The following is a 27952-nucleotide window of genomic DNA, read 5'->3' as shown; positions in this document are numbered from 1 at the left end:
AGCAAACAAAAAGTTCAGATTTATTAGATATTTGAATAATTTAAAGGTTTAAATGAAACAATCATGGCCTTAACACTTGTTGGACAATACGTAAACATGAAATTCCTCTAGTATCTGAGTTTACATCATAGAACTTGCAGCTAAACAAGCCCAAATATATCTTAATGACTGATACATATTACTTCATAATCTTTTTTAAATTTATTTAAATTGTACCTTTATTTAACTAGGCAAGTCAGTTAAGAACAAATTCGTATTTTTAATGACGGCCTAGGAACAGTGGGTTAACTGCCTGTTCAGGGGCAGAACGACAGATTTGTACCTTGTCAGCTCAGGGTTTTGAACTGGCAACCTTTCGGTTACTAGTCCAACACTAACTAGGCTACCCTGCTGCCCCGGCAAAAAAAGAAAGTCCCTTTATCAGGACCCTGTCTTTCAAAGAATTTGTAAAAATCCCAATGACTTCATATCATACATGGTTTAAACACCGTTTCCCATGCTTGTTCAATGAACCATAAACAATTAATGAACATGCACCTGCGGAACGGTCGTTAAGACACTAACAGCTTACAGACAGTAGGCAATTAAGGTCACCGTTATGAACGCTTAGAACTACTAAAGAGGCCCTTCTATTGACTGAAAAACACCAAAAGAAAGATACCCAGGGTCCCTGCTCATCTGCGTGAACATGCCTTAGGTGTGAAGGAAGCATGAGGACTGCAGATGTGGCCAGAGCAATAAATCGCAATGTCCGTACTGTGAGACGCCTAAGACAGCACAACAGGGAGACAGGACGGACAGGCTGAGAGAGTCTGGACTGAGGGCTTGTAGGCCTGTAGTAAGGCAGGTCCTCACCAGACATCACCCTGCAACAACGTTGCCTATGGGCACAACCCCACCATTGCCGAACCAGACAGGACTGGCAAAAAGTGCTCTTCACTGACAAGTCGTGGTTTTGTCTCGCCAGTCTCGAAGGTTGGATTAGAGTTTATCGTCGAAAGAATGAGTGTTACACAGAGGCCTGTACTCTGGAGCGGGATTGATTTGGAGGTGGAGGGTCCATCATGGTCTGGGGCGGTGTGTCACAGCATCATCAGACTGAGCTTGTTGTCATTGCAGGCAAATCAACACTGTGCATTACAGGGAAGACATACTCATGTGGTACCCTTCCCACAGGCTCATCCTGACATGACCCTCCAGCATGACAATGCCACCAGCCATACTGCTTGTCCTGTTCATGATATCCTGCAAGACAGTCATTGTTCAAATGTCATTGTTCTGCTATGGCCAGAGAAGAGCCCGGATCTCAATCCCATTGAGCACATCTGTGACCTGTTAGATCAGAGGGTGAGGGCTAGGGGCATTCCCCCCAGAAATGTCCATGAACTTTCAGGTGCCTTGGTGGAAGAGTGGGGTAACATCTCACAGCAAGAAATGGCAAATCTGGTGTAGTTCATGAGGAGATGCACTGAAGTACTTAATGCAGCTGGTGGCCACACCAGATACTGACTGTTACTTTTGACCCTCCCCCAGTTAGTCACGTCTGTGGAACTTGTTCAGTTTGTCTCAGTTGTTGAATCTTATGTTCATACAACTATTTACACATTTATTTTCAGCAAACTTAAGTTGACAGTGAGGTCATTTTTTATTGCTAATTTAGTGTATCATATTAAAGCTTAAGATATTTGCAATCCAGACGACTTGACAACTGTGGGAAGCATTAATGTTAACATTAAGACTTATTTTGATTGTCCAGTCTTCCAGGAATCTTAGAGTTTACAGTTGGCGCAAAAACCTACAGGGAAGTGCTCCAGGAACAGTGTTGAGAGCCCTGCTCTAAAAAGGACAGCTCAAATGATAAACTTTTGACTTCTGGGAAACAAAACCGTTTTATTAATTAAACATGAAAATAATGTATTAAACATTCTGTAAACACTGGATCAGAGGGTGTCTGAAATGGACCCCTATTCCCTATATAGTGCACCACTTTTTCAAGGGCGCCCTATTCCCTACATCAGTGGTACACAAACTGGGGTAATAGTACCTCTGGGGGTACTTGAGAAGACTCATGAGACCATTGTCCTACTGGTAAAATGCAGTAGGGGGTAGTTCAGGGCAAAATTCAGTTGGTAGTACAGTAACTGAAAAAGGATGGGAACCACTGCCCAACATAGTGCACTACTTTTGAATAGGGTGGCATTTCAGACAGCCACTGACCATCAAACTTCAAAAACATGCAAACTTCAAAAGAAGAAAAGTGGAACAAACGTTACACATGACATAGGGTGACATATGGTGAATGTGGGTAGTTAGAGGGGCCCACCTCCCTCCCCCAGTGCTTGGTTACATGCTGGGAGGAATAAAGTGCCCTGGGTGTGTGGGTGCAGTGACATAGTTGACTGGGTGATTGGAGGGGCAGTAGGATGCGTGCACATGTGGTTGGGCAGGGCCTGAGTTCCAGGGTGTGAGGTAATGGTAGGTGGCAGAGAGCATCGGAACATAAGGCTCGTAGGTGTGGAGGGGGGGTTGGCTGCACTGGTCCTGAAGCAAGGGGTAGAACACTGTGCCTGGGGCTCCTGCTGAGGGAGGGTCCATGGGCAGGGGGGTGCCTGGTAGGAAGGAAAAGGTGGTGGGTGAGGACCAAGGTAAGAAAATAAGTCACATGTAATACTTGAGGTCGTAAGATTGTGACACTGAAGATCTTGCTCAATGCAGATGTGCCATTTCATAATGAGGTCTGGAGGCAGAGGGGTGACGCTGACCATTGGCAAGAACATCTCCCTGGCCATCAGGCCCTGCTCTCCCAGTCTCTGGGTAGGACTGGGGGACTGTGTGATCAGAGGGGGGGGGGGCTCCGGAGTAGGACTGGAACTGTTGCTCTGCATTAGGCTGCTGATACGCCTGCTGCATCTGTACCATGGAATGCCAATAGCTCTGCTGGTACCACTGTTTCAACATGGATAGAAATCAAAAGGTATAGGTTGTTTTCATTCAAAGACATGTCTAGTGTCTCATGCCAAGTAACTGTTCACCCATACATACTATAAATCACTTACTTGGACTCCTAAATTAAAGTAATATTGGAGGACCTTGCCATCTACAGAAAGAGAAAAACATTTAGTTACCGTTACATCTTTTAAGTCAACCATAAGAAGTTGAATTTAAACACGTGCCATGGGGAAGCATGTCTAACCTCGTGGAAGGTCGTTGCCGTTGGAGTCATAGGAGTAAGGTGGAGGGGGTATGGTGCTGACCGCTTCCCCCATCTCATTCACAAACCAGGGAGAGGAAGGAGGAACCTGAATGGATGAAACTACAAACAAGAGAAAATAGGCATCAGTTAGGTATTAGGGCTTAATAACTCCTTTGGTCTGACCATCACCCTTAGAGTGGGTACCTTGTCTGCCCATTGCATGTGGGGGCATGGGAGCCCCTTGAGGATAGTTTGAGGGTGAAGCAATTGGTGCTGGAAGGGTCTGAGAGCTGCTAGAGGAAGAGGTGAAGATAGTTGCTGGGGCTGTGGTTAAAGCCTGTGCAGGCATGACTGCTGACTTCACCACCACCTGAGGAAACAAAACTAAATCTGACTACAATTGACAAACAATGTGCTTAAAAAATAAAAAAAAAATAGTCAGCCACATGACGTAGATGCAAAGTAAAACAGGCTAGGTGGTCAAGTTCCGCAACTAAGAGCATGAGGTTAACGTTGGCTGTTTTGATCCCGCGGTTACTACGCGGTAAGAGTGTGAAGCGAACTGTTTGGCATAGTGAAATCTTGCACATCGCAATATACAGTGCCTTGCGAAAGTATTCGGCCCCCTTGAACTTTGCGACCTTTTGCCATATTTCAGGCTTCAAACATAAAGATATAAAACTGTATTTTTTTGTGAAGAATCAACAACAAGTGGGACACAATCATGAAGTGGAACGACATTTATTGGATATTTCAAACTTTTTTAACAAATCAAAAACTGAAAAATTGGGCGTGCAAAATTATTCAGCCCCCTTAAGTTAATAGTTTGTAGCGCCACCTTTTGCTGCGATTACAGCTGTATGTCGCTTGGGGTATGTCTCTATCAGTTTTGCACATCGAGAGACTGACATTTTTTCCCATTCCTCCTTGCAAAACAGCTCGAGCTCAGTGAGGTTGGATGGAGAGCATTTGTGAACAGCAGTTTTCAGTTCTTTCCACAGATTCTCGATTGGATTCAGGTCTGGACTTTGACTTGGCCATTCTAACACCTGGATATGTTTATTTTTGAACCATTCCATTGTAGATTTTGCTTTATGTTTTGGATCATTGTCTTGTTGGAAGACAAATCTCCGTCCCAGTCTCAGGTCTTTTGCAGACTCCATCAGGTTTTCTTCCAGAATGGTCCTGTATTTGGCTCCATCCATCTTCCCATCAATTACAACCATCTTCCCTGTCCCTGCTGAAGAAAATCAGGCCCCAACCATGATGCTGCCACCACCATGTTTGACAGTAGGGATGGTGTATTCAGGGAGATGAGCTGTGTTGCTTTTACGCCAAACATAACGTTTTGCATTGTTGCCAAAAAGTTCAATTTTGGTTTCATCTGACCAGAGCACCTTCTTCCACATGTTTGGTGTGTCTCCCAGGTGGCTTGTGGCAAACTTTAAACAACACTTTTTATGGATATCTTTAAGAAATGGCTTTCTTCTTGCCACTCTTCCATAAAGGCCAGATTTGTGCAATATACGACTGATTGTTGTCCTATGGACAGAGTCTCCCACCTCAGCTGTAGATCTCTGCAGTTCATCCAGAGTGATCATGGGCCTCTTCTCCTTGTATGAGCTGAAAGTTTAGAGGGACGGCCAGGTCTTGGTAGATTTGCAGTGGTCTGATACTCCTTCCATTTTAATATTATCGCTTGCACAGTGCTCCTTGGGATGTTTAAAGCTTGGGAAATCTTTTTGTATCCAAATCCGGCTTTAAACTTCTTCACAACAGTATATCGGACCTGCCTGGTGTGTTCCTTGTTCTTCATGATGCTCTCTGCGCTTTTAACGGACCTCTGAGACTATCACAGTGCAGGTGCATTTATACGGAGACTTGATTACACACAGGTGGATTGTATTTATCATCATTAGTCATTTAGGTCAACATTGGATCATTCAGAGATCCTCACTGAACTTCTGGAGAGAGTTTGCTGCACTGAAATAAAGGGGCTGAATAATTTTGCACGCCCAATTTTTCAGTTTTTGATTTGTTAAAAAAGTTTGAAATATCCAATAAATGTCGTTCCACTTCATGATTGTGTCCCACTTATTGTTGATTCTTCACAAAAAAAATACAGATTTATATATTTATGTTTGAAGCCTGAAATGTGGCAAAAGGTCGCAAAGTTCAAGGGGGCCGAATACTTTCGCAAGGCACTGTATATAGATATTTTGGGGAGATTCTTCAAAGTAGCCACCCTTTGCCTTGACAGCTTTGCACACTTGGCATTCACCTGGAATGCTTTCAACAGTCTTGAAGTAGTTCCCACATATGCTGAGCAGATGTTGGCTGCTTTACCTTCACTCTGCGGTCCAATTGGGTTGAGGTCGGGTGATTGTGGAGGCCAGGTAATCTGATGCAGCACTCCCCTTCTTGGTCAAATAGCCGTTACACAGCCTGGATGTGTGTAAGGAGCACAAACCAGATGGGATACCACTGCAGAATGCTGTGGTAGCCATGCTGGTTAACTGTGCCTTGAATTCAATTTAAAAACATTTTTTTTTAAAGTCAACAGCAAAGCATCCCCACACCGCTTCCTCCATGCTTCACGGTGGGAACCACACATGCAGATATCATCCGTTCACCTACTCTGCATCTCACAAAACTGATTCACGCAGTCTCCTCTGAACAGTTGATGTTGAGATGTGTGTTACTGGAACTCTGAAGCATTTATTTGGGCTGCAATCTGAGGTGCAGTTAACTAGAATTAAGTTATCCTCTGCAGCAGAGGTAACTCTGGTTATTCCTTTCCTGTGGTGGTCCTCATGAGAGCCAGTGTCATCATAGAGCTTGATGGTTTGGCGACTGCACTGAAATCTGAAAGTTCTTGACATTTCCTGGATCGACTGAACTTCATTTCTGTTTATTTGAGCTGTTCATGCCATAATATGACTTTGTCTTTTGCCAAATAGGGCTCTCTTCTGTATACCACCACTACCTTGTCACAACAGCTGATTACCTCAAACAAAGGAAAGAAATTCCACAAATTAACTTAAGGCACACCTGTTAATTGAAATGCATTCCAGGTGACTACCTCATGAAGATGGTTGAGAGTAGGCAAAGATGTCAAGGCAAATGGTGGCTACTTTGAAGAAACTCAACTATAAAAAGTATATTTAGATTTGTTTAAAACTTTTTTGGTTACACGATTCCATGTGTTATTTCATAGTTTTGATGTCTTGACTATTCTACAATGTAGAAAATTGTTTTAAAAAAAAGAAACCCTGGCATGAGTAAGTGTCAAAACTTTTGACTGGTATTGTGTGCGCGCAAGCAGACACCTCGACTTTTTCCACATTTTGTTACATTACAGCCTTATTCTAAAATGGATTCAAATGTTTGTCCCCCCCTCAATCTACACATAATACCCCATAAATGGACAAAGCAAAAGCGGTTTAGACATTTTTGCAAATGTATAAAAATATATCACATATGTATTCAGACCCTTTACTCAGTACTTTGTTGAAGCACCTTTAGCAGCGATTACCATTGAGTCTTCTTGGGTATGACGCTAGAAGCTTGGCATACCTGTATTTGGAGAGTTTCTCCCATTCTTCTCTGCAGATCCTCTCAAGCTCTGTCAGGTTGGATAGGGAGCGTCGCTGTACAGCCACTTCTATGCTGCTGCTACCCGATCTACGCATAGTCACTTTAATAACCATCTAGATATTACCTCGACACCGGTGCCCAGCACGGTGACTATACCGGTACCCCCTGTATATAGCCCTGCTATTGTTATCTACTGCTGCTCTTTGTTATTCTAATTTATTTAAAATTATATATATTTTTTGTATTTTCTTAACTGCATTTCTGGTTAAGGGCTTTAAGTAAGCATTTGACTGTAAGGTCTACACATGTTGTATTCGGCACATGTGACAAATAAAATTGGATTTGATTTTCAGGTCTCTCAGATCAGGTTCAAGCCCAGGCTCTGGCTGGGTCACTCAAAGACATTCAGAGACTTGTCCCAAGCCACTCCTGCATTGTCTTGGCTGCGTGCTTAGGGTCATTGTCCTGTTGGAAGGTGAACCGTTACCCCAGTCTGAGGTCCTGGGTGCTCTGGAGCAGATTTTCATCAAGGATCTCTTTACTTTGCTCCGTTCATCTTTCCCTTGATCCTGACTAGTCTCCCAGTCACTGCCATTGAAAAACATCCCCACAGCATGCTGCCACCGCGCTTCACCATAGGGATGGTGCCAGGTTTCCTCCAGATGTGAAACTTGGCCTTCAGGCCAAAGAGTTCCATTTTGGTTTCATCAGACCAGAAAATCTTGTTTCTCCTTTTACTGAGGAGTGGCTTCTGTCTGGCCACTCTACCATAAAGGCCTGATTGGTGGGGTGCTGCAGAGATGGGAGAACCTTTCAGAAGATCCACCATCTCCGTCAGTGACCATCAAGTTCTTGCTCAGTTTGGCCAGGCAGCCAGCTCTTGGAAGAGTCTTGGTGGTTCCAAACTTCTTCCGTTGAAGAATGGAGGTCACTGTTCTTGGGGACCTTCAATGCTGCAGACATTTTTTTGGACATTTCACATCTGTGCCTCAACACAAACCTGGACCCCATGGCTTGGTTTTTGCTCTGACATGCACTGTCAACTGTGGGACCTTATATAGACAGGTGTGCCTTTCCAAATCATGTCCAAACAATTGAATTTACAACAGGTGGACTCCAATCAAGTTATAGCAAGATTTTAAGGATGATCAATGGAAACAGGATGCACCGCACAATTGAGTCCCATAGCAGGGGGTCTGAATACTCACATAAAAAGTCAAGCCATACAAGTAACTTTTGTCCAAAGAAAATGAACGTTCTACAGTTTGAGTAAACTTAAAACCTGATGTTTTTTTCTGACAAAATGTGACAATTGAGGAGTTGGGTAAAGCGGATTGTAAAGCTTCTAGTACCTGCTGTGACTGAGTGTAGCTATAACTAGCCATGCCCTCTTGTGGTGAGCTAGCACGAGATCCTCCCTCTTCAATGGTCTGTAAAGGCAGGCAAAACAAATGGAGACAGGAATGCAATCAAACCAATCAACCCCAATAAAAAGCAAGTAAATTGGCATGAATGGGAAATTATACAATACATCTAATTATCCCACATGTGAAACTATAGTTTAACTGTAGTTATTAAAAGTTAACAAAAAAGCAAGTGAAGAGTACCAGGTTGGCAGTGGACTCTGCCGCAGCATACACTGATGGGCTCTGGAACCCTGTGTCTGCAAGATGATTTAAAAAAGACAATTGTGAACTTGTATCCATATTGTACAAGGGGTCTTCAATTGTGAGCCTTGACTGTTACCAAATGACAGAATCAGTTGGGAAATGGAATAGCCCAATTTGTCTTTACCTAATGGAAATCTGTTGAAAATGCATCTACAGAACAGCATATAATAAAATGGTGGCCAAGGACTGTCCTACCAGCTCTTCACCGACTTCAGAAACTTCACAAGCAGGTGATGTCAACACACTCACCTTCACCAGTATAGATGTACTCCTCTGAATATTCACCTGAGACACACCAAGGATTTACCATTTACATTCCGATTTACATTCCGACTCAAAAAATATATATAATTGTGATCAAAACTGCGTCACTGGACAGGCTGGCCTACCCTGGTCGTCACCATTGCTCCTCTCGTCAGCGTCCTCCTCTGATGAGGTCAAGGCCTGTTTACCAGATGTGGCGATGGGGCTCGGCCCCTGCTGCACCCAGAATGTAGGGAGTGCTGGAACCATGGGATTTTCTACAGTCTGTCCCTAAAGAGACAGTTACAAAAGTAGACAGCAGGTTGACTTGAATACTAATGCTCCCAACTATCAAAGTCTGTAGCCTGAGGGCTTCTGGGCTGGCTACATAGTTACCGACAAGGGAGGGAAGGCAGTTTCATCTCCCCCCTCAATCTCATAGAAGGTGATTGTTCCATCCATGTCCTGTGCCTCCTGTCCAGCCTCGGAGACGTAGCTGAACTGGCACTCCTTGCTGATAGCAGGGATCTGGCGCCTGCTTCGGCTGCAAGAGCTCAAATGAATACACATACTTTTATAACCACAAAACCACGTCATGTCGAACCATGACTACATTCTCTATGGGCAGGGCCACCGGTAATATCCAAAGTTACTGTAGCTCAAATTGCTCATTCTGCTTGACATCGCTAAGACGATAAAAGGCGTATTACCGTGACCTGAATGAGTAGTTGTCGAAGCTGTGGTAGCAGCGTTTTCCTGAGTGAGGGTAGTATGTCATCTCCGGCCCAACGAGGGGATGATTGTTCAGGAAACGGGCTGAACTTCTGAACAGAACCCAGATTGGCAACAGCATAGATACCAGCAGAATATAATCAACGGTAAGGAACATGACCTTCAGTTATGGTGAAGTACAGCAGTGGCGGAAAGGTGTTTTAGAGTGATATCTGTCAAATTTAAAAGCACACCAACCTGGGTGGGCCATATCCTCGCGGGGGCCTGGGTGGAAGATGAGGCCGATAGTGTTCGTAGGGCATTGTCTCTGGTGGTGGTGTGGGGGCATGCATGCCAGGGGCACGCCCAGGGGGTATGCCGCCAGGGCCTGATTGAAAGCGGGGAGGCAGGCCAGCCACCATCAGCATCTCCTTCCCTCTGGGTTTCTTAAAGAAACGCCGCCGGCCCCGCAACTCTGAATCTAACATACAGAAGGGCTAACCGTTGTACAGGTCTTCAATGGTCCAAGGCCAATACGATGTTCATTGTTATTAAAAACTTACTAAGACCATCTAACGGTTAAAGGGCATACTGACCCATCTCTCCAGGATACTGCTCAGGCCGGCTGTATGATGGTCCCTTGCGGCTCGGGGTGATGTTCCAGGCAGGGACAGGGTTCACAGGCTTGAAGTTAGTCAGAGACACAAGATGTCTGAAAGGGGTGGGTGGGGTAGAGAGAGGTCTCATAAACCTAATATTGAAAAGAGCACCTTCTTGATGGTGAACCACTGCATCTATCATTCTGTATGACTGAACCATTTGGGATGGTATATTTACATTTTAGTCATCTAGCAGACTCTTATCCAGAGTGACTTCCAGTGCATTCACCTTAAGATAACTAGGTGGGACAACCACATACAGTAAGCACATTTTCCTCAATAAAGTAGCTATCCGCAGTCAGAGCGGGGGGGGGGGGGGGGGGGGGGGTCAGAAGTTGAGCAAGGACTCTGTTTCAAGGGGAAGCTGGTTCCATAATTGGGGTGCCAGGACAGAAGCCCTTGTACTGGGTTTAGTGGGAGGACCAAGAGATCAGAGGTGGCAGAACGGAGTACTCGGGTTGGGGTGTAGATTTGGAGCAAAGCCTGACGGTAGGGAGGGGCAGTTCCTCTTACTGCTCTAATACAAGAATGTGCCAGAAAACTAAAATAAGCCCACATTGATGGGTGCTGTGTAGAAGTGCCTATGTGTAAGTCAGTTCAATTGGGGGTGTTTTTTAAAGGGACAGGTATCTCACTTTTCTCCAAGCTCTTCGATGAACACTGTCACAGCGCTGGGGTGAGTGCCCACCTCCTGAATGAAGGCATTGTAATACTTCCCTTTGGGGTCTAGACGAACCTGCATGGAAGACATGGGCTACCCTTATTCATTTGGAGTATTTTTTTTCTTCTTTCGCAAAACAATCTTAATTTAGTGGATAAATTAGATTACTGTACCTGACACTTGTCTCCCAAGAAGTATTGTCTTCCAGCAAACACCATGTAATCAGTTTTCTGCATCTCTGTTTCAGAGAAATGATATGCCATTCCAGAACACCCAATTATACAACTGCTCTACATTAAGAAATGAATGTACAGTATAATCATATCAACCCCACGGATAAAAGGTCTGCTCTGTGTGAATCTTGTCGTTTATGACTAATGTCTCATTATTAATTCAGCAGTTCCACAAGAAACCCCAACAGAAGGGAGCAACATGGCATACCTCTGCGACTGTCATGCCATACGTCAAACTGGACATTTCTGTACATCTCAGAATCCAGTGCTTTGAGCACCTTGTACGGGAGAGAGAGTTTTGCTGGTCCATCTGGAGTCTTAGGAAGAGAAAGAAACTGGATTTGTGTTCCTAGAATCTAGTCTTCGTCAAAAAAATGTTTTGTATAAACTACAACTCAGTGTTAACAATAGACGCTATAGAAAACGTTGCCACCTTTGCTTCCTCTGCTCCGGGTCGGGCTTTGTCCTCTGTGCGACTGTGCCCATTGAACTCCCAATCATCCCTACAAGAAAGTAAACAGTGTAGAAAAATTGTACTTTACCAAAACCTGAAACAAAATTCATACAATGACTACAATACACACGGAGTGTACTAAACATTAAGAACACCTGCTCTTTACATTAGACTGACCAGGTGAAAGCCATGATCCCCCTTCATCTACACAGATTCTGAAGTGGACGAGACAAAGGATTTAAGCCTTGAGACATGGAGTGTGTATGTGTGCCATTCAGAGGGTGAATGGGCAAGACAAAAGATTGAGATGCCTTTGAACGGGGTATGGTAGAAGGTGCCAGGCGCACCGGTATGTATCAAGAACTGAAATTCTGCAGGGTTTCCCCACACGCAACAGTTTCCTGTGTATCAAGAACGGTCCACCACCCAAAGAACAACCAGCCAACTGTGGGAATCATTGGAGTCAACATGGGCCAGCATCCCTGTGGAACGCCTTCGACACCTTGTAGAGTCCATGCCCCGACGAATTGAGACTGTTGAGGGCAAAAGGGTGCAACTCAAAATTAGGACGGTGTTCCTAATGTTTGGTAAACTCAGTGTATAGACGCTTTGGTGAATTTATGCATACTGTAGGTGGGTTGTTTCACGACATGAGTCCCTTTTGGGTAATATAACTTAGTAAAAAAAGAAAGTTTGATTATTTCACCTGCATGGAAGACATGGGCTACCCTTATTCATTGAGTCTTTTTTTTCTTCCCATAAAAAAAAAAAAAAAAGCCAAATAAAAGTAACAGGGTTGATGTGTTCATCTTAAAACATCAGCCATGAGTCCCCTTGTGACAAAGGGAATGGAAGCTTGTGTGCAATAGGAATAGGCAATTGAATGAAAGCTTCACAAAACGTGTGTTACGCTCAGTCCACTCAGTTTTCCACCACAAAACACCAGAAAGTAAAACCAGCTCATACTTGAACACAACGATTTGACTATTCGATGTTGTATGTTTCTTTCAGAAAATGTATTACAAACCGTGTTGACTTTAAAAATGGACAAGTTTAACCTTAAATTGAATCACTAAATCATTTTTTTTTTACTGAACAAAGCATTAAAAAACACAACATGTAAAAAGTGTTGGGCCCATGTTTCATGAATTGAAATAGAAAGACCAGAAATTTTCCAGCATATTTCTCTCAAATTTGGTTTACATCCCAGTTAGCAAACATTTCTCCTCTGCCGAGATAATCCAGCCACCTGACCTACGTGGCACGATCATTACACAGGTGCAGACCCTTTTCCAGCACACGACAGACGTCGCACGCATCTCTTGGCGGCATCAAGAAAGCCATGGCCATCCCATTCAACAGCCTAGAGTTCCGGTTATATTACAAAATATTTTTGGGGTTCTCATCTGCTTAATGTTTTTTGGCTGCCGTTCTATAAGAACTCCTTGGTCTGCCACAAATTGCGCGTCGCCCTTGTGCGGCAATGGTTTCAAACACAGAAAAGGGTCTATAATCATTTTTGAAAAACCTTTAACTAGGCAAGTCCGTTAACTAATTCTTATTTACAATGACGGCCTACCCCGGCCAAACCCTAACAACACAGGGCCAAATGTGCATCTCCCTACGGGACTCCCAATCACAACCTTTTGTGATGCACACTGAGGTGCAGAGCCATAGACCGCTGCACCACTCAGGAGGCCCATATAAAAAAGGCCACTAAAATCTGCAGTGTTGTCACACAACACGACAGTGGCATGCTGACTGCAGGAATGTTCACCAGAGCTGTTCCCAGAGAATGTAATGTTAATTTCTCTACCATGAACTGCCTCCAACGTCGTTTTAGAGAATTTGGCAGTACGTCCAACCGGCCTCACAAACCGCAGACTACGCGTGACCACGCCAGCCTAGGACCTCCACGTCCGGCTTCTTAAGCTGTGGGATCGTCTGAAACCAGCCACCTGATTAAACTGTGGGTTTGCACAACCAAAGAATTTCTGCACAAACTGTCAGAAACAGTCTCAGGGAAACTCATCTGCATGCTCGTTGTCCTCACCAGGGTCACCAGAGTGCCCCATGGTGGAGGTGGGTTTATGGTATGGGCAGGCATAAGCTACGGAAAATGTCTCAGCTCCTCCATGGCCTGCATTCTCATCGAACTCGTCACCCATTGAGCATGTTTGGGATGCTCTCAATTGACGTGTACGACTGTGTTCCAGTTCCCGGAAATATCCAGCAACTTTGCACAGCCATTAACGAGTGGGGCAACACTCCACAATCAACAGCCTGATCAACTCTACGTAAACGAAATGTCACCCCGCATTAGGCAAATGGTGGTCGCACCAGATTCTGATCTACACCTATCTTTATTTTTTTCAATGTATATAATAATCTTCAGAAATAACTGTCAAAGCAAAAAAATACCTAGGGATCTACAATGATGCTAAAAACGTGGCCATTTTGGGATGAAGTGTGTTCGTTTTCCTAGAAGTCAGAGGGTACACAGTAGGACATGTCAAAATGCTGAATTTTGGCACTTTACCAGGTCTTTAGTTAAAAGTATGTATTGAATTTTCCATGTGGTCTATATTAAGGGCACTTAATATAAACAGGCTTTTAAAACTCAATATTGGTGCACAAGTTAAAATATCAAAGGGATGCAAAAGGGATGCATTTTTATGGAATGACCCAAGTAACTAGCAACTGTAAGACTTAGGTTTAGTGTAGAGGGCTTTATGGAAATCAAGTGGTGTGCAGAGCACAACTTCACCTCAGAGTCTGACCCCTGTCCTCAGGGATGTCATAGCCTGCATCCTCACTGCACACCGACAGGCTGTTCCTATAGCGACGACCTCCGCCATGGAACCCTTCCAAGGCTCCTTGCACCTCTGCCTCGCCGACACCAAGGACTTGTGTGTACAGCAGCTCATACAACAGGGCTGGATCCAGTTGGAGAAAAAGGTTGTATATTTCCTATTCACTACACATGAAAGTACTGATCATTTAAAATATTGAGTAACTAAAATAAATGAGTAGGCAATTATAGGACTTAGAGTGAAGATTTATCCACTGCTGTGGAGCTGGTGGAAGGAGCTATAGGAAGGGCTCATTGAAATGGCTAGAATGGAATTGAGTCAAACATGTGGTTTCCTTACCTTTGACGTGTATGACACGGTTCCATCTATACCATTCTAGCCATTACAATGACCCAGTCTTCCAATAACTCCTCCCACCAGCCTCCACTGATTTTTCTGAATTCTGATGAGTGAGAGTACAGACCTTGACACAGAGCTGCGTGGATGGGGTAGTTCCTGGGGTACACAACATCATAATGGCCATTGTTGGAGCAACACAGCAGAATCTGCAACAGTCAGAGAGCACAAGTGTGAAGTGTAAAGCATTTTTACTCTTAACCAGTCCCCCCAAATCAAATCAGTCTACAGCAGTTATTCCCAAACTGCCGTCGGTGGTACGCCAAATAAAAAAAACGTATTTTTACTTCACATTTTCAAACAGTCCATTTATATTGCAACAAGCGGTTCTGTGAAAATTGAATTTAAAAATCAGAAGCCATTGCCAGATTTCTGGATTGGTCTCCGCTCCGACTATCCTGCCTTGGCAAATCGCTTAAGACACTAATGCCCTTTGCAACCAGGTACCTATGTGAGAGTGGATTCTCAGCCCTCACTAGCATGAAAGTTAAAAACAGGTAGACTGTGTGGAAAATGATTTAAGACAGACTCTCTCCAATACAACATTGCAGAGTTATGTGCATCCTTTCAAGCACACCCTTCATTAACCTGTGGTGAGTTAACCTTATTTGTTCATCACAAATTGTGAATATCTAAATTATTGATGATCATTATAAGCGCTGTCACTTCCCACGAGCTGTTGTAACAAACACTCATTCTTATGCTTAATAAAATGTATCGTATAGTGTGTTGGTGTGTGGCAGGCTTACAATGATGGCAAAAAAACATTTGAGAGTGCTGGTGCTAGAGGGGGTACGCAGCCAGAGGTTGAATGTTTGAAGGGGTACGGGACAACACAAAAGTTTGGGAACATCTGGTCTACAGAATAGAGAACGAACTAAGAGAGAAATAGAGGTAACAGAGTCCTAAGCATGAGTTGTTTTTGTTTTTTTCCTGGTTCAATGAACGAAGTAGACCAAACCCAGCTGCTATTGCATTGGTGTCTATGGGAGACACACCAAGTTACCGAGACTGGAACTGACTTTTTGTTGTTGCTTCCAATGGTAAGCAGCCTGAATGAACCCCATTTTCATTTATATACACCATCTTTGGCTATAGTCTTCTCAAATGAGAGCAGTACCATCTAGTGGACAAACCAAAGCACACTACAAAAAGTATGTGGACACCTGCTCATCAAACATCTCATTCCAAAATCATGGGTATTAAAATGGTTGCTGCTATAACTCTTCTGGGAAGGCTTTCCGCTAGATGTTGGAACATTGCTGCGGGGACTTGTTCCAGTCAGCCACAAGAGCATTAGTGAAGTCGACACTGATGTTGGGCAATTAGGCCTGGCTCGCAGTCAGAGTTTCAATTCAAAGATTGATGGGGTTGAAGTCAGGGGTCTTTGCAGGCTAGTCAAGTTCTCCACACAGATCTCTACAAACCATTTCTGTAAGGACCTCGCTTTTTTTTTTGCGCAGGGGCATTGTCATGCTGAAATGGGAAATGGCCTTCCCCAAACTGTTTCCACAAAGTTGGAAGCACAGAAACGTCTAGAACATTGTATGCTGTAGCATTAAGATTTCCCTTCACTGGAACTAAGGGGCCTAGCCTAAACCATTAAAAACAGCCCCAGACCATTAATCCTTCTCCAAACTTTAGGGCAGGTAGCATTCTCCTGGCGTCGCCAAACCCAGATTTGTCCATCGGACTGCCAGATAAAGCGTGATTCATCACTCCAGAGAAACACGTTTCCACTAGAGGGCGACCGATTGTTTTTTCAACGCTGATAGCGATTATTGGAGGACAAAAAAAAAAAGCAGATAACGATTAATCGGACGATTCTTTTACATTTATTTGTAATAATGACGATTACAACACTGAATGAACATGTATTTTAACTTAATATAATACACCAATAAAAATCTATTTAGGCTCAAATAAATAATGAAATATGTTCGATTTGGTTCAAATAATGCAAAAACAAAGTGTTGGAGAAGTAAAAGTACAATATGTGCCATGTAAAAAAGCTAACGTTTAAGTTCCTTGCTCAGAACTTAACATATGAAAGCTGGTGGTTCCTTTTAACATGAGACTTCAATATTCCAAGGTAAGAGGTTTTAGGTTGTAGTTAATATAGTATTTATAGGACTCTATACCATTTGTATTCCATATACCTTTGACTATTGGATGTTCTTATAGGCACTTTATTATTGCCAGTGTAACAGTATAGCTTCCATCCCCCTCCGACGCTACCTGGGCTTGAACCAGGAACACATCGACAGCCACCCTCGAAGCATTGTTACCCATCGCTCCACAAAAGCTGCAGAGCACGGGGAACAACTACTCCAGGTCACAGAGCGAGTGACGTTTGAAACACTATTAGCGCGCACCCCGCTAACCATTTCACATTGGTTACACCAGCCTAATCTCGGGAGTTGATAGGCTTGAAGTCATAAACAGCGCAATGCTTGAAGCACAGCAAAGAGCTGCTGGAAAGTGCTGTTTGAATGAATGCTTACGAGCCTGCTGGTGCCTACCACCGCTCAGTCAGACTGTTATAATTAAGTCTATGATTTGATAGAGCAAACAGAAATACAAGCCTTTGGTCATTAATACGGTCAAATCCGGAAACTATCATTTCGAAAACAAAACGTTTTTTATTATCGCATATATGAGTGCAATGAACGCAAGAGAACTGACAATTTCACCTGGTTAATATTGCCTGCTAACCTGGATTTCTTTTAGCTAAATATGCAGTTTAAAAAAATATGTACTTCTGTGTATTGATTTTAAGAAAGGCATTGATGTTTATGGTTAGGTACACGTTGAAGCAATGGCAGTCCTTCCGCGAATGCCACCGCATCGATTATATGCAACGCAGGACACGCTAGATAAACTAGTAATATCAACCATGTGTAGTTAACTAGTGATTATGATTGATTGTTTTTTATAAGATAAGTTTAATGCTAGCTAGCAACTTATCTTGGCTTCTTACTGCATTCGCGTAACAGGCAGGCTTCTCGTGGAGTGCAATGAGAGGCAGGTGGTTAGAGCCTTGGACTAGTTAACTGTAAGGTTGCAAGATTGAATCCCCGAGCTGACAAGTTAAAAATCTGTCGTTCTGCCCCTGAACTGTTCCTAGGCTGTCATTGAAAATAAGAATGTGTTCTTAACTGACTTGCCTAGTTAAATAAAAGGTGTTAAAAAAAATATATATAAAAAAAAGCCAAATTGGTGCCCAAAAATACCGATTTACGATAGTTAATGAAAACTTGAAATCGCCCCTAATTAAAATCGTCCATTCCGATTAATCGGTCGACCTCTAGCTTCTACTGCTCCAGAGTCTAATGGCGGCGAGCTTTACACCACTCTAGCTGACGCTTGGCATTGCACATGGTGATCTTAGGCCTGTATCCACTCACTCAGCCATGGTAACCCTTTTCATGAAGCTCCCGATAAACAGTGCCGATGTTGCTTCCAGAGGCAGTTTTGAACTCTAGTGAGCGTTGCACCTGAGGACAGACGAATTTTACACGCCATGTACTTCAGCACGCCGCGATCCCATTCTGTGAGTTTGTGTACTACCACTTTGTGGCTGAACCGTTGTTGCTCCTAGAGGTTTCCACTTCAATAACAGCACTTAGTTGACTGGGGCGGCTCTAGCAGGGCAGAAATTTGACAAACTGACTTGTTGGAAAGGCGGCATCCTATAACAGTGTCACGTTGAAAGTCACTTGAGCTCTTCAGTACGGACCATTCTAATGCCAATGTTTGTCTATGGAGATTGCATGGCTGGGTGCTCAACTTTTTTCACCCGTCAGCAACGGGTGTGGCTGAAATTGCAAACTTGACTAATTTGAAGGGGTGTCCACATACTTCTGTATTACACATCACCTCCTATCCACACACCTGGTACAATTAGCAACCTGGTTCAGTTTTGCCTGGTAATTACTTCATTAGTCAGGCATTTAAGATGCTTCAGGGCCTGAGCAGTGAATAACCACACTTACCTTCTCCATGTAGTCTACTTCAGTTATCTCCGTTGGTGGCTTCCCAGGATACCTGTATACAAGGAAGCACCGCCTGCCACACGGCCAACACAAACTTATTTCAGGTTACATTAAACTGCATTTCACAAATCTAATTCTCCATATCACATTTGACAATATCCTGTCGGCCAACACAAAGGTTGTACAATGTGGCAGGTGATGTTTAACTGATAACACATTGTGCAGCACTTACCTGTACAATGACGACAAAGCCTTTATCTCAACTTGGCCAGTGGTTTCCTGGAGAAAAACATTTAACAGTATGTACATGACCTTTCTTCATATGGTCTGAATCTGACCCATGGCTTGTGCAATGTGCTTTTATAACATGTAGTTCTATAAACATACCTTGGGGTCCTCCAGACGTTCCAGATACTTCTCAAACGACCCTTCAACAAACTAGGAGATAAAACATGCCATTAGCACTGATTGCTTAAACTCTAAGTCTATCTGGAATTCTTGGGACGTCCCTACCCTTAAACATTTTGAAGTCAACTTACAGGTTCAAAGTTGCATCGGTTCTCTCTCATGAAGGTGACACAGTCTTTCCTTATCTTTTGATGGTAATTCTGAGAGTAATACATCTTGGGGGAAAGAAATCAATCATTACATAGTGCACCTTTATTTCATATTCGACAATCTCCTCTTTGCGCCCTGGAGCATAGTGTTGTGCAATTCATATTTTAACTCTGGCCTCGGCAATAATTTCAGTCAGCCAAATGAACCATAGCCGAAGATGAACAGGCAGGCTAAATGAACCCATGAGTTCACAAACGACCATTTATTTTGAAAAAAAAAGACAACTTCCTATTCGCACACCATGAATTCAGTCAGATAAATGTAATATATTATATTCTGAACGTTGAACGTCAAATGGGACGTCTAAAAACATTTCGCTAAATTGCTCTAGCCTACCTGCTCAGAGACAGCTCGAAATAGACAGGACGCGTCTCGTGCCATCATTTTCCTGTAGAGACCTATGCTGGCTAGATACTCGTCCATGTTTACAAAATACTTCTTCAAGGCTTTCTGCATTTTAAGGATGTTGTAAATAAAAAAACTATAAATATGCAAAGCTTCATAGCTTTCCGCGTAGAAGATAAACATGCAGTTCGAAAGTTTCCTTTCGAGTTGGAATAAGGAAACAGGTGCTAAAACTGAGCACTGATTACAGAGTCAACACCGTCATTCGTGCCAACCGTTGAAAACTTTATTGAAAATTCTTGTCTTTGATTGGTTACACTATATTCTTGTTTTTTTATAATACTGCACCCCCATCTATTTTGTTTATAGCCTCCCATGCCTTATCCAGTGAAAAGGCTACTCCACAGCCAGAAACGAATGATAAACCTGACTCTGAGGAAATTATTTGTAAAATATCTGGCCAAAATCTAACCCGAATATACACCAAATATACAAAAGTATGTGGACATCCCTTCATATTAATGGATTTGGCTATTTCAACCACACTCGTTGCTGACAGGACTATAAAATCGAGCACACAGCCATGCAATCTCCATAGCAGTGGTAGGCCACACAAGGACTGCCAAGTGCTGTAAAAATAGTTTGTCCTCGGTTGCAACACTCCAAACTGCCTCTGGAAGCAATGTCAGCACAATAACTATTCATTGGGAGCTTCATGAAATGGGATTCCATAGCCGAGCAGCCACACACAAGCCTAGCTTGCCGCCATTTGACTCTGGAGCAGTGGAAACACCTTCTCTGGTGTGATGAATCACGCTTCGCCATCTGGCAGTCTGACTGACGAATCTGGGTTTGGTGGATGCCAAGAGAACGCTACCCGCCCCAATGCATAGTGCCAACTATAACGTTTGGTGGAGGGGGAATAATGGTCTGGGGCTGTTTTTCATGGTTCAGCCTAGGCCCCATAGTTCCAGTGAAGCGAAGTCTTAATGCTACAGCATACAATGACATTCTAGATGATTTTGTGCTTCCAACTTTGTGGCAAGTTTGGGAAGGCCCTTTCCTGTTTCAGCATGACAATGCCTCTGTGCACAAAGCGAGGTCCGTACAGAAATGGTTTGTCTAGATTGGTGTGGAAGAACTTGACTGGCCTGCACAGAGCCCTGACCTCAACTCCATCTAACACCTTTGGGATGAATTGGAACGCCAAACTGCGAGCCAGGACTAATCGCCCAACATCAATGCCCGACCTCACTAATGCTCTTGTGGCTGAATGGAAGCTTTGTCCCAGCAGCAATGTTCCAACAACTAGTGGAAAGCCTTCCCAGAAGAGTGGAGGCTGTTATAGCAGCAATGTTCCAACATCTAGTGGAACGCCTTCCTAGAAGAGTGGAGGCTGTTATAGCAGCAATGTTCCAACATCTAGTGGAACGCCTTCCCAGGAGAGTGGAGGCTGTTATAGCAGCAAAGGGGGATCAACTTCATATGAATGCCCATGGTTTTGGAATGAGATGTACAACGAGCAGGCGTCCATAAACTTTTGATCATGTAGTGTTGCATCACAGAAACATGACATGATAAAGCTCCTTCTCAATATTAATATAGTCAAGGTAAATTTAAAGAACAACACAGTTTACAGTCTGAAAACAGTATCACAATAGACAGTGTCTTGCCTCCAATGTTATTTCCTTCCTTTTCCCTTTCCTCCACTTCCTGACTTCTCTCCCTCCTATGATGAGGAACCTACAGCAGCCATCTACCTTGAGTGGATACAGATTATAGGCTACATCAGACTTGTGAGTTATAATGTTGTTGCCTGCACTTAATGTTGAAATATGAGTTGATCATTGTAGCCTATCGGTGTGTAGGCCTAGACAGTATGTTTAACTCAGGGGTTGAAGATGCAATCTTGAGTTGCAGCCCCACCACATTATTTGGTAGCCTAAAGCTGAGGGATGGTGCTGGGTAGCACTCAAAATCATGGACAATTCACTGGACAATTCAAATCACTCAAATTCATGGACAAATCACTGGACAATTCAAATCACTCAAATTCATGGACAAATCACTGGATAATTCAAATCACTCATTCATGGACAAATCACTGGACAATTCAAATCACTCAAATTCATGGACAAATCACTGGACAATTCAAATCACTCAAATTCACGGACAAATCACTGGATAATTCAAATCACTCATTCATGGACAAATCACTGGACAATTCAAATCACTCATGGACAGTGCTCTGTGTACAATGGTGGACAGTCCAGGCATTTTAAGCTATACACATGGATTGTTTACAAAGACTGAAACGACAACCGAAACAACAAATTGCGTAACACAACCTTATATTTTGGGTTATTATAAGGGTAAAACATGTGTACTAGAGTTACTAAACTCTGATTGTATGCCTTTATGGTTAGATGAATTACCCTCACCTTAAGATGTGAGATCATTGAACATTGAAAAGAAAACAGCGTTTCTAGAACCGTTTCTACAGAAGCATTCTACTGCTAGTAAGGCATAGTGCACTTTTATTTAGCCAACAAACATTAACATGCATCTCAAAGGGACTTAACGTTTGTACAATTAGCTTATAACATCGGCTTGTGTTTTTGTAAGGGAATTTAGGGGATGGAAGCTGCATTAGAAAGGAACAGAGAATAAAAACAGGCAAAGAATCCGAGAAAGGATAGGCAATCTGCAGAATATTTAGGTTGGTGCATGTAGTTAAAGCCAAGCCATTAATTACATTTGTTTGTGTGCCATATATCAACTACTCATTTGTGTGCTTCATGATACTTAGTAGTATTAAAATGGAGCTGAAAAGGCTCAGTAAAGATAAAGTTCATACAAAATATAGTTTGTAATTATTGTGTTTATTATGGGACCTACATTGCAGACCAATTGACTGTGATGCATGGATTTGTTTTACACAAGTTAAAGGGCTCAAAGTGTGTCTCTGCCTTATTAACTACCAGCTAATAAAAAGGCAACAAGCTGATATGAGAGGCAAAATATTGTGTTTTGTACAGTCCTTTGAGCTAAAACTTCGGAATAGTCACAAACTTTGTGGCCTCTGAACACATACGTTCAGCCTAAAAAAATCCTGTTTTGCGCAAGTATTTTTTAAAAACATGGCTATCTTTTATCTCAAACATAATGCTATGGATATACATTTAGCAAGAACATTGCATGTTTGAGCTTCCCTAAAATGAATAACCTTTTAAACAATTGTTTTGAGAGTTTTATTTTTAACTGATTACTTGGGTCTATCCAAAGCATATTGGATTTCTGGTTTGAGCCAGCAAATATAGTTAGATGTTAATTTGACTGAATATTGTCAATATTTTTTTATTTTGAGTTGATATTTTGCTTTTTGTACGTTTGTGTGAAATCACATTTTATTACAATACATGTCAATGGAAACCAGACCGCGCAGATTAGAAGAATACAATGTGGTAGTTGCTTGAAATATCCAAACGGTGGCAGAAGAGCTCAAGACCAGCTCGAAGTTCGATTTGTGATTGTTCAGCATCTTTTGCTGCGCTCGTCCGTATTTCGAAAGGACACCATAAGATAAGGAAACCATTAAGGTATAACCTACATTTGACACTATATTAGTAGCACCATAATTTATATAACAATGTAGAAATCATTAGTGTCTATTTCTATAAAAAATAGAAAATAAATAAAGAGGGCACTAATAACACAAACCATCTTGTAGCGTAGCCTACTGGTCAAAGGCTTACTTTGTCAAATAAATGTGTTTGATGGTACCATTTTTTTCCTTCCGTGCCCTGATAATGAACATCTGGCAACAAGGTGAGCAAATTAAGAGAACAGGAATTGAGAAAGAAAAAATAACTCAATAAAACGTATGCCCCTTATGTTTTATGACTTCAATATTGAGGCGTTGAATTTGAATATATAGCCTAAAGCGCTTCATAATCATGAAACAAAGCCTATCTTTCTCATGATGAAGTGCAGTTAAACTGTGGTATAGACCGGTGAATTTAGTTTTTATCAAACAACTCATTTGCTTAATTAAAACCCATTCTTTGATGTCGAAGTAAAAGGTTTAATCAGTCTGCTTATTCGGTTAAATGGCTTGTTTGTGAATTCAGTTGTAGGGCCTATCAAGATGGTTTGGAAAATCTCTTATGCAGGTAGTATATGCATACTTGCAAAAAAAAAGCGAAATAATTGTTGAAAAATCTTTTATCTTCTGAAAGAGGTTGATTAAAAAACACACAGATTAAAGCATTTTCCAACCCTTTATCTGATACTGCAATGAGAGGTGCTTGCAGCCGTATTTATTAACCACCTCGTCCAGACTATGTTAATATGGCCGTCTGTTCTCAATTGAAGACGTTTCAATTCAAGGCTTTTCATAAATCTGACGCGACATGTGTTTCTGATTTCCTATGTGGCCTTAGTTTTGGAACATTTGGGAGGGATCTGATCTGCAATTTGAAAAGTAGCCCACTTTGACAACAGAATAAAATCTAAATTGAGGTTGCAATGATATAATGAACTGTATCTAAAAACTCCACATATAAAAAGAGGCTTCCAAAAAATGTGATTGTCTTATGCGGTTGTATTAATTTTTCTTAACTCAAGTCAATTGTAAGGTTAACTCAAGTCAATTGTAGTATATAAATTGGGTAACTGAATTATTCTTTCGGCAGCTTCAAACACTTTTCCCCGGATTCCCACATTGGTATGCTGCTTCACCAACCACTCGGCGAGGGACGTGTGATTGAATTGCACGGGGCCGCGGTGTGATGCTGTGTATTTGCCTAAAAGCCTGTACCCGACACAAGCATCACGGTACTTTCTCGTGTTTACCTCCCCCTTTATCTAATGGACAGTGAAACACTCTGAGCCTGAATTCTTTTAATGAAAATACTGCATTCATTTTATTTTGTGGCGTGTCGTTGTAATTCAAGAGATGTTTTTAATCTTCAGATTGCCTTGGCACAACAAGCCATCTAAATATTATTTGGAAGTGGTCCATCTTTTCCAGCTCAGTCATTGGCTTCCTTTATTGAATTGGCTACTATTGCCAGATTCGGCCAATAAATTACCTTTTTCACCTGAATAACGTATTATGTTTAAAATAAGGAGAGCATTTGAACCCTTACAGGAAAACCACATAGGAAAAGCACATGATTTCACATGAAATTTCAGATAAGAAATCATGTGAAAACTTGTTTTTGGAAGCTTCACACGTTTTCACATGTATAGTTTCATGTTATCACGTTGCTTTTCATGTTGTCGCATGTTATCACATTAACTTCACATAAGATCACGTGATCACATGAAAACATGTGTTTTCAATTCACACATGATCACATGTGACATTCATCTGGTTTTTCCATAAGGGAAGACAATGTTAAGTTGTCTCTAGTTGCAATATATAATGTATAAACTTCTAAATTTTAGTCTGTTGCACTCCAACCTTTGTTTAACTTTATGATTATAAAGCTTGTAAAAGGGGGAATAATGATTTGAAGGAATGAAAATATCTGAACTATATAGGCAGTGCATCTCCCATAGTGGATGCAAACACCTAAAAATCATTGTGTTTGTGGACCCCATGTGACTAATGGTCATTGATCAATGATATTGAACATATTTTTGATGTAGGCCTTGTAGGGCAGAACATGGATGTTCTGCAGCTCTCCTATTCTCAGTCCAGAGGTTTCATATTGTCCAGGAGGGAGATTGTTGCACTGCTTATTCTATTGCATATGATATGCCTAATTAAACACCATGATGCATGATGTAGGTTGGTTGACTTGAACCTTAAAGACATTCTCTAGAACTTTGTTGACTACTAAGTATTTTTTAAACCTTCTACTTTTGGGCTGTATGTGTACATGTGTAGTTAATACATGCAGAATTACTGTTTAACCTTAATTACCCCACAAAATCCCTAGTTTGAATGTGACTTTATTTTCTTTCTGGACACTGTGCCTTGCCATTTCCCCTACATTTTCCCCAAAATTGGGCCAGCCCCCTAGTAATTGAATACTAGCTAATGAGCTTCAGCCCCTCACCATTTGAATGACAGCTAGCAAAATGCACACACAGAAGAGCGAGAGAGAGCAATGACCTGGTGCCCATATGTGACGTAGTATGCCATTTTCGGGGACCACAAGCACCAGAGAATCTTTTTAAAGGGCGATGTGGAGACGATGTGGAGCCAGCGATGTGGAGCCAGGTAGACACAGCCTGACTAGCTTTCTCTGTCGATCTCTCTCTTTCTCACTCTGTCTGTCGATCTCTCGCTCTCTCTCTCTGTCGACCTCTCTCTCTGTCGACCTCTCTATGTCGCTCTCTCTCGCTCTCTCGCTCTCTCTCTGTCGGTCTGTCTCTCTCTCTGTTGATCTGTCTCTGTGTCTCTCTCTTTCTCTCTCTCTGTCGATCTCTCTCTCTCTCTCTCTGTCGATCTCTCTCTTTCTGTCGATCTCTGTCAATCTGTCTCTCTCTCTGTTGATCTGTCTCTGTGTCTCTCTCTTTCTCTCTCTCTGTTGATCTCTCTCTCTCTGTCGATCTCTCTCTCTCTGTCGATCTCTCTCTCTTTCTGTCGATCTCTCTGTCAATCTGTCTCTCTCTCTGTTGATCTGTCTCTGTGTCTCTCTCTGTCGATCTCTCTCTCTCTCTCTGTCGATCTCTCTCTCTCTCTCTGTCGATCTCTCTCTCTCTCTCTGTCGATCTCTCTCTCTCTGTCGATCTCTCTCTCTGTCAATCTGTCTCTCTCTCTGTTGATCTGTCTCTGTGTCTCTCTCTTTCTCTCTCTCTCTGTCGATCTCTCTCTCTCTGTCGATCTCTCTCTCTTTCTGTCGATCTCTCTCTCTGTCAATCTGTCTCTCTCTCTGTTGATCTGTCTCTGTGTCTCTCTCTCTGTCGACCTCTCTCTCTCTGTCGATCTCTCTCTCTTTCTGTCGATCTCTCTCTCTGTCAATCTGTCTCTCTCTCTGTTGATCTGTCTCTGTGTCTCTCTCTCTTTCTCTCTCTCTCTGTCGACCCCCCCCCCCCCTTCTCTGCTCAGAATCACTCTAGATAGCTGCCGTTCAAGCACTCCGCATTATTTTCCCTTTGGCATCAGAGCCACTACAATGATCTCCAGCAGAGGGGAATAAATCATTTTGAAAACAAACATCTCTCTGCCAAAGTGAAAACCTTTATTTCCTCCTCAGAAGTAGACACAATTACACTGAGGGATGTGTATTGTATTTGAGGCCACAGAGTTATTTTTTTTTCATTTCATAAAAAGGAAAATATTGATAAAATAAAAAAGTGTGTCATAATAGGAACATTTAGATGTTTAATTGGCAGTTAATCAGCGTGCAATATTCACATTCAGTGAAGTCCACAGCTCCAGTCCTTTTATTATTTATTCAGTCCCATTTATTAATGTCCCTGCTCATTTGTTGGTGTCATTTCCGCCCAAATTATTGAGCTGGCTGAGAAAGTCTTTTTTTCCCAGGAGAGCCACTTCATTTAAAGGAAAGAAAAGGAGAAGTGAATGTGTTGTTTTTCTTCCTGTATTTGTCACTCGTGCTGGCACTCTCCCATATGACAAGAATGTAGCCTACAGGTGGAGGCAATGGAAAAATAACCTCCAGTTCGTTGGCCCTGCATAGCGACTACTCAGTTGCTGTTGTTGCTGTTTTTTGTTGTTTATGAAGAGTAAATGGTTCTGGCTGTATAATCAAATTATTCATAGCCAAGGAGCCTCTCCAGAACCGGCCAGACACCCATTTGCTCACATCCACTTCAAAAGGCTGAAAAGAAGAAAAAGCTCTTGCTCCTCATGGTTTCCTACAGAGTCTTGTTAAGGGGATGTGTACAGTAAAAGGAGGCTTCAAAGGAGCACCACTGCTGACTGGCTTGAAAGCAGCACGATTGTTTCGCGTTTTACTGCCCCGTTGTAGGTTATTAATCCTCAGTGCACCTCACCAAATCTTAATTAGTCTGATTCAAAAAATAACAAAAAAGCTAAACAAGATCACAAGAGGCCCTCTCATCAAGAAACCTGCCAAAATATTCCCCTGTTAAACGGCTGTGCAGTTGAACTCTGCTTGTTTATTTACTGTCTACACACTTCTGTGTGGTGCAGCTCTACTATAGATGAAAATATATTTAAATGCACACTTTTTTTGACCCACTTATGATATGTTATAGTTTTAGTGTTATATCTGATCAGGGTTGTAATATTCAGGTAATTTCCCCCAAATTCCCAGGTTTAAAAAAAATCCCGGTTGGAGGATTCCCAGAATTCCTGTTTATTCCCTTCTGATTCCAGGAATTCCTGTTTATTCCCTTCTGATTCCAGGAATTCCTGTTTAT

General features: G+C 42.3%; 1 protein-coding gene across 9 annotated transcripts; it reads right to left on the bottom strand.

Annotated features, from left to right (window-relative positions):
* Positions 1-1860: 1860 nt before the first annotated feature.
* Positions 1861-19860, bottom strand: LOC109873634 (putative bifunctional UDP-N-acetylglucosamine transferase and deubiquitinase ALG13). 9 transcript variants are annotated; one of them, XM_031809563.1, is made up of 24 exons: positions 19580-19860; positions 19165-19248; positions 19013-19063; positions 18858-18904; positions 18626-18719; positions 14698-14779; positions 14189-14357; positions 11401-11470; positions 11176-11284; positions 10908-10972; positions 10709-10809; positions 10011-10126; positions 9673-9895; positions 9414-9527; positions 9100-9256; positions 8850-8994; positions 8710-8745; positions 8398-8453; positions 8143-8220; positions 3398-3563; positions 3194-3313; positions 3057-3097; positions 2763-2946; positions 1861-2609 (listed from the first exon to the last, which is right to left on the bottom strand). In XM_031809563.1, the coding sequence occupies exons 1-24, from the start codon at positions 19769-19771 to the stop codon at positions 2344-2346; spliced, it is 2766 nt and encodes a 921-aa protein (XP_031665423.1). In that variant the 5' UTR covers positions 19772-19860; the 3' UTR covers positions 1861-2343. The 9 variants fall into 9 exon arrangements, with proteins under 9 accessions (XP_031665423.1, XP_031665424.1, XP_031665425.1 ...); XM_031809564.1 differs by having other exon boundaries at positions 1871-2609; positions 9100-9247; XM_031809565.1 differs by having other exon boundaries at positions 1871-2609; positions 9100-9247; positions 9420-9527.
* Between the last annotated feature and the right edge of the window lie 8092 nt (positions 19861-27952).

This window comes from Oncorhynchus kisutch, linkage group LG29, assembly GCF_002021735.2.
Source record: "Oncorhynchus kisutch isolate 150728-3 linkage group LG29, Okis_V2, whole genome shotgun sequence".
Classification (NCBI taxonomy): Eukaryota; Metazoa; Chordata; class Actinopteri; order Salmoniformes; family Salmonidae; genus Oncorhynchus; species Oncorhynchus kisutch.
This window is presented reverse-complemented; position numbering and strand designations above follow the sequence as displayed.

Excerpts from the sequence above, each read along its gene's own strand:
- LOC109873634 (XM_031809563.1), bottom strand. The coding sequence starts at position 19,771 with ATGTTTATCTTCTACGCGGAAAGCTATGAAGCTTTGCATATTTATAGT. Across the intron at positions 10,810-10,907 it reads TCTTGGGAGACAAGTGTCAG|GTTCGTCTAGACCCCAAAGG; the intron begins GTACAGTAATCT and ends TCTTCCATGCAG. Across the intron at positions 2,947-3,056 it reads ACTTTAATTTAGGAGTCCAA|TGGTACCAGCAGAGCTATTG; the intron begins GTAAGTGATTTA and ends ATGTTGAAACAG.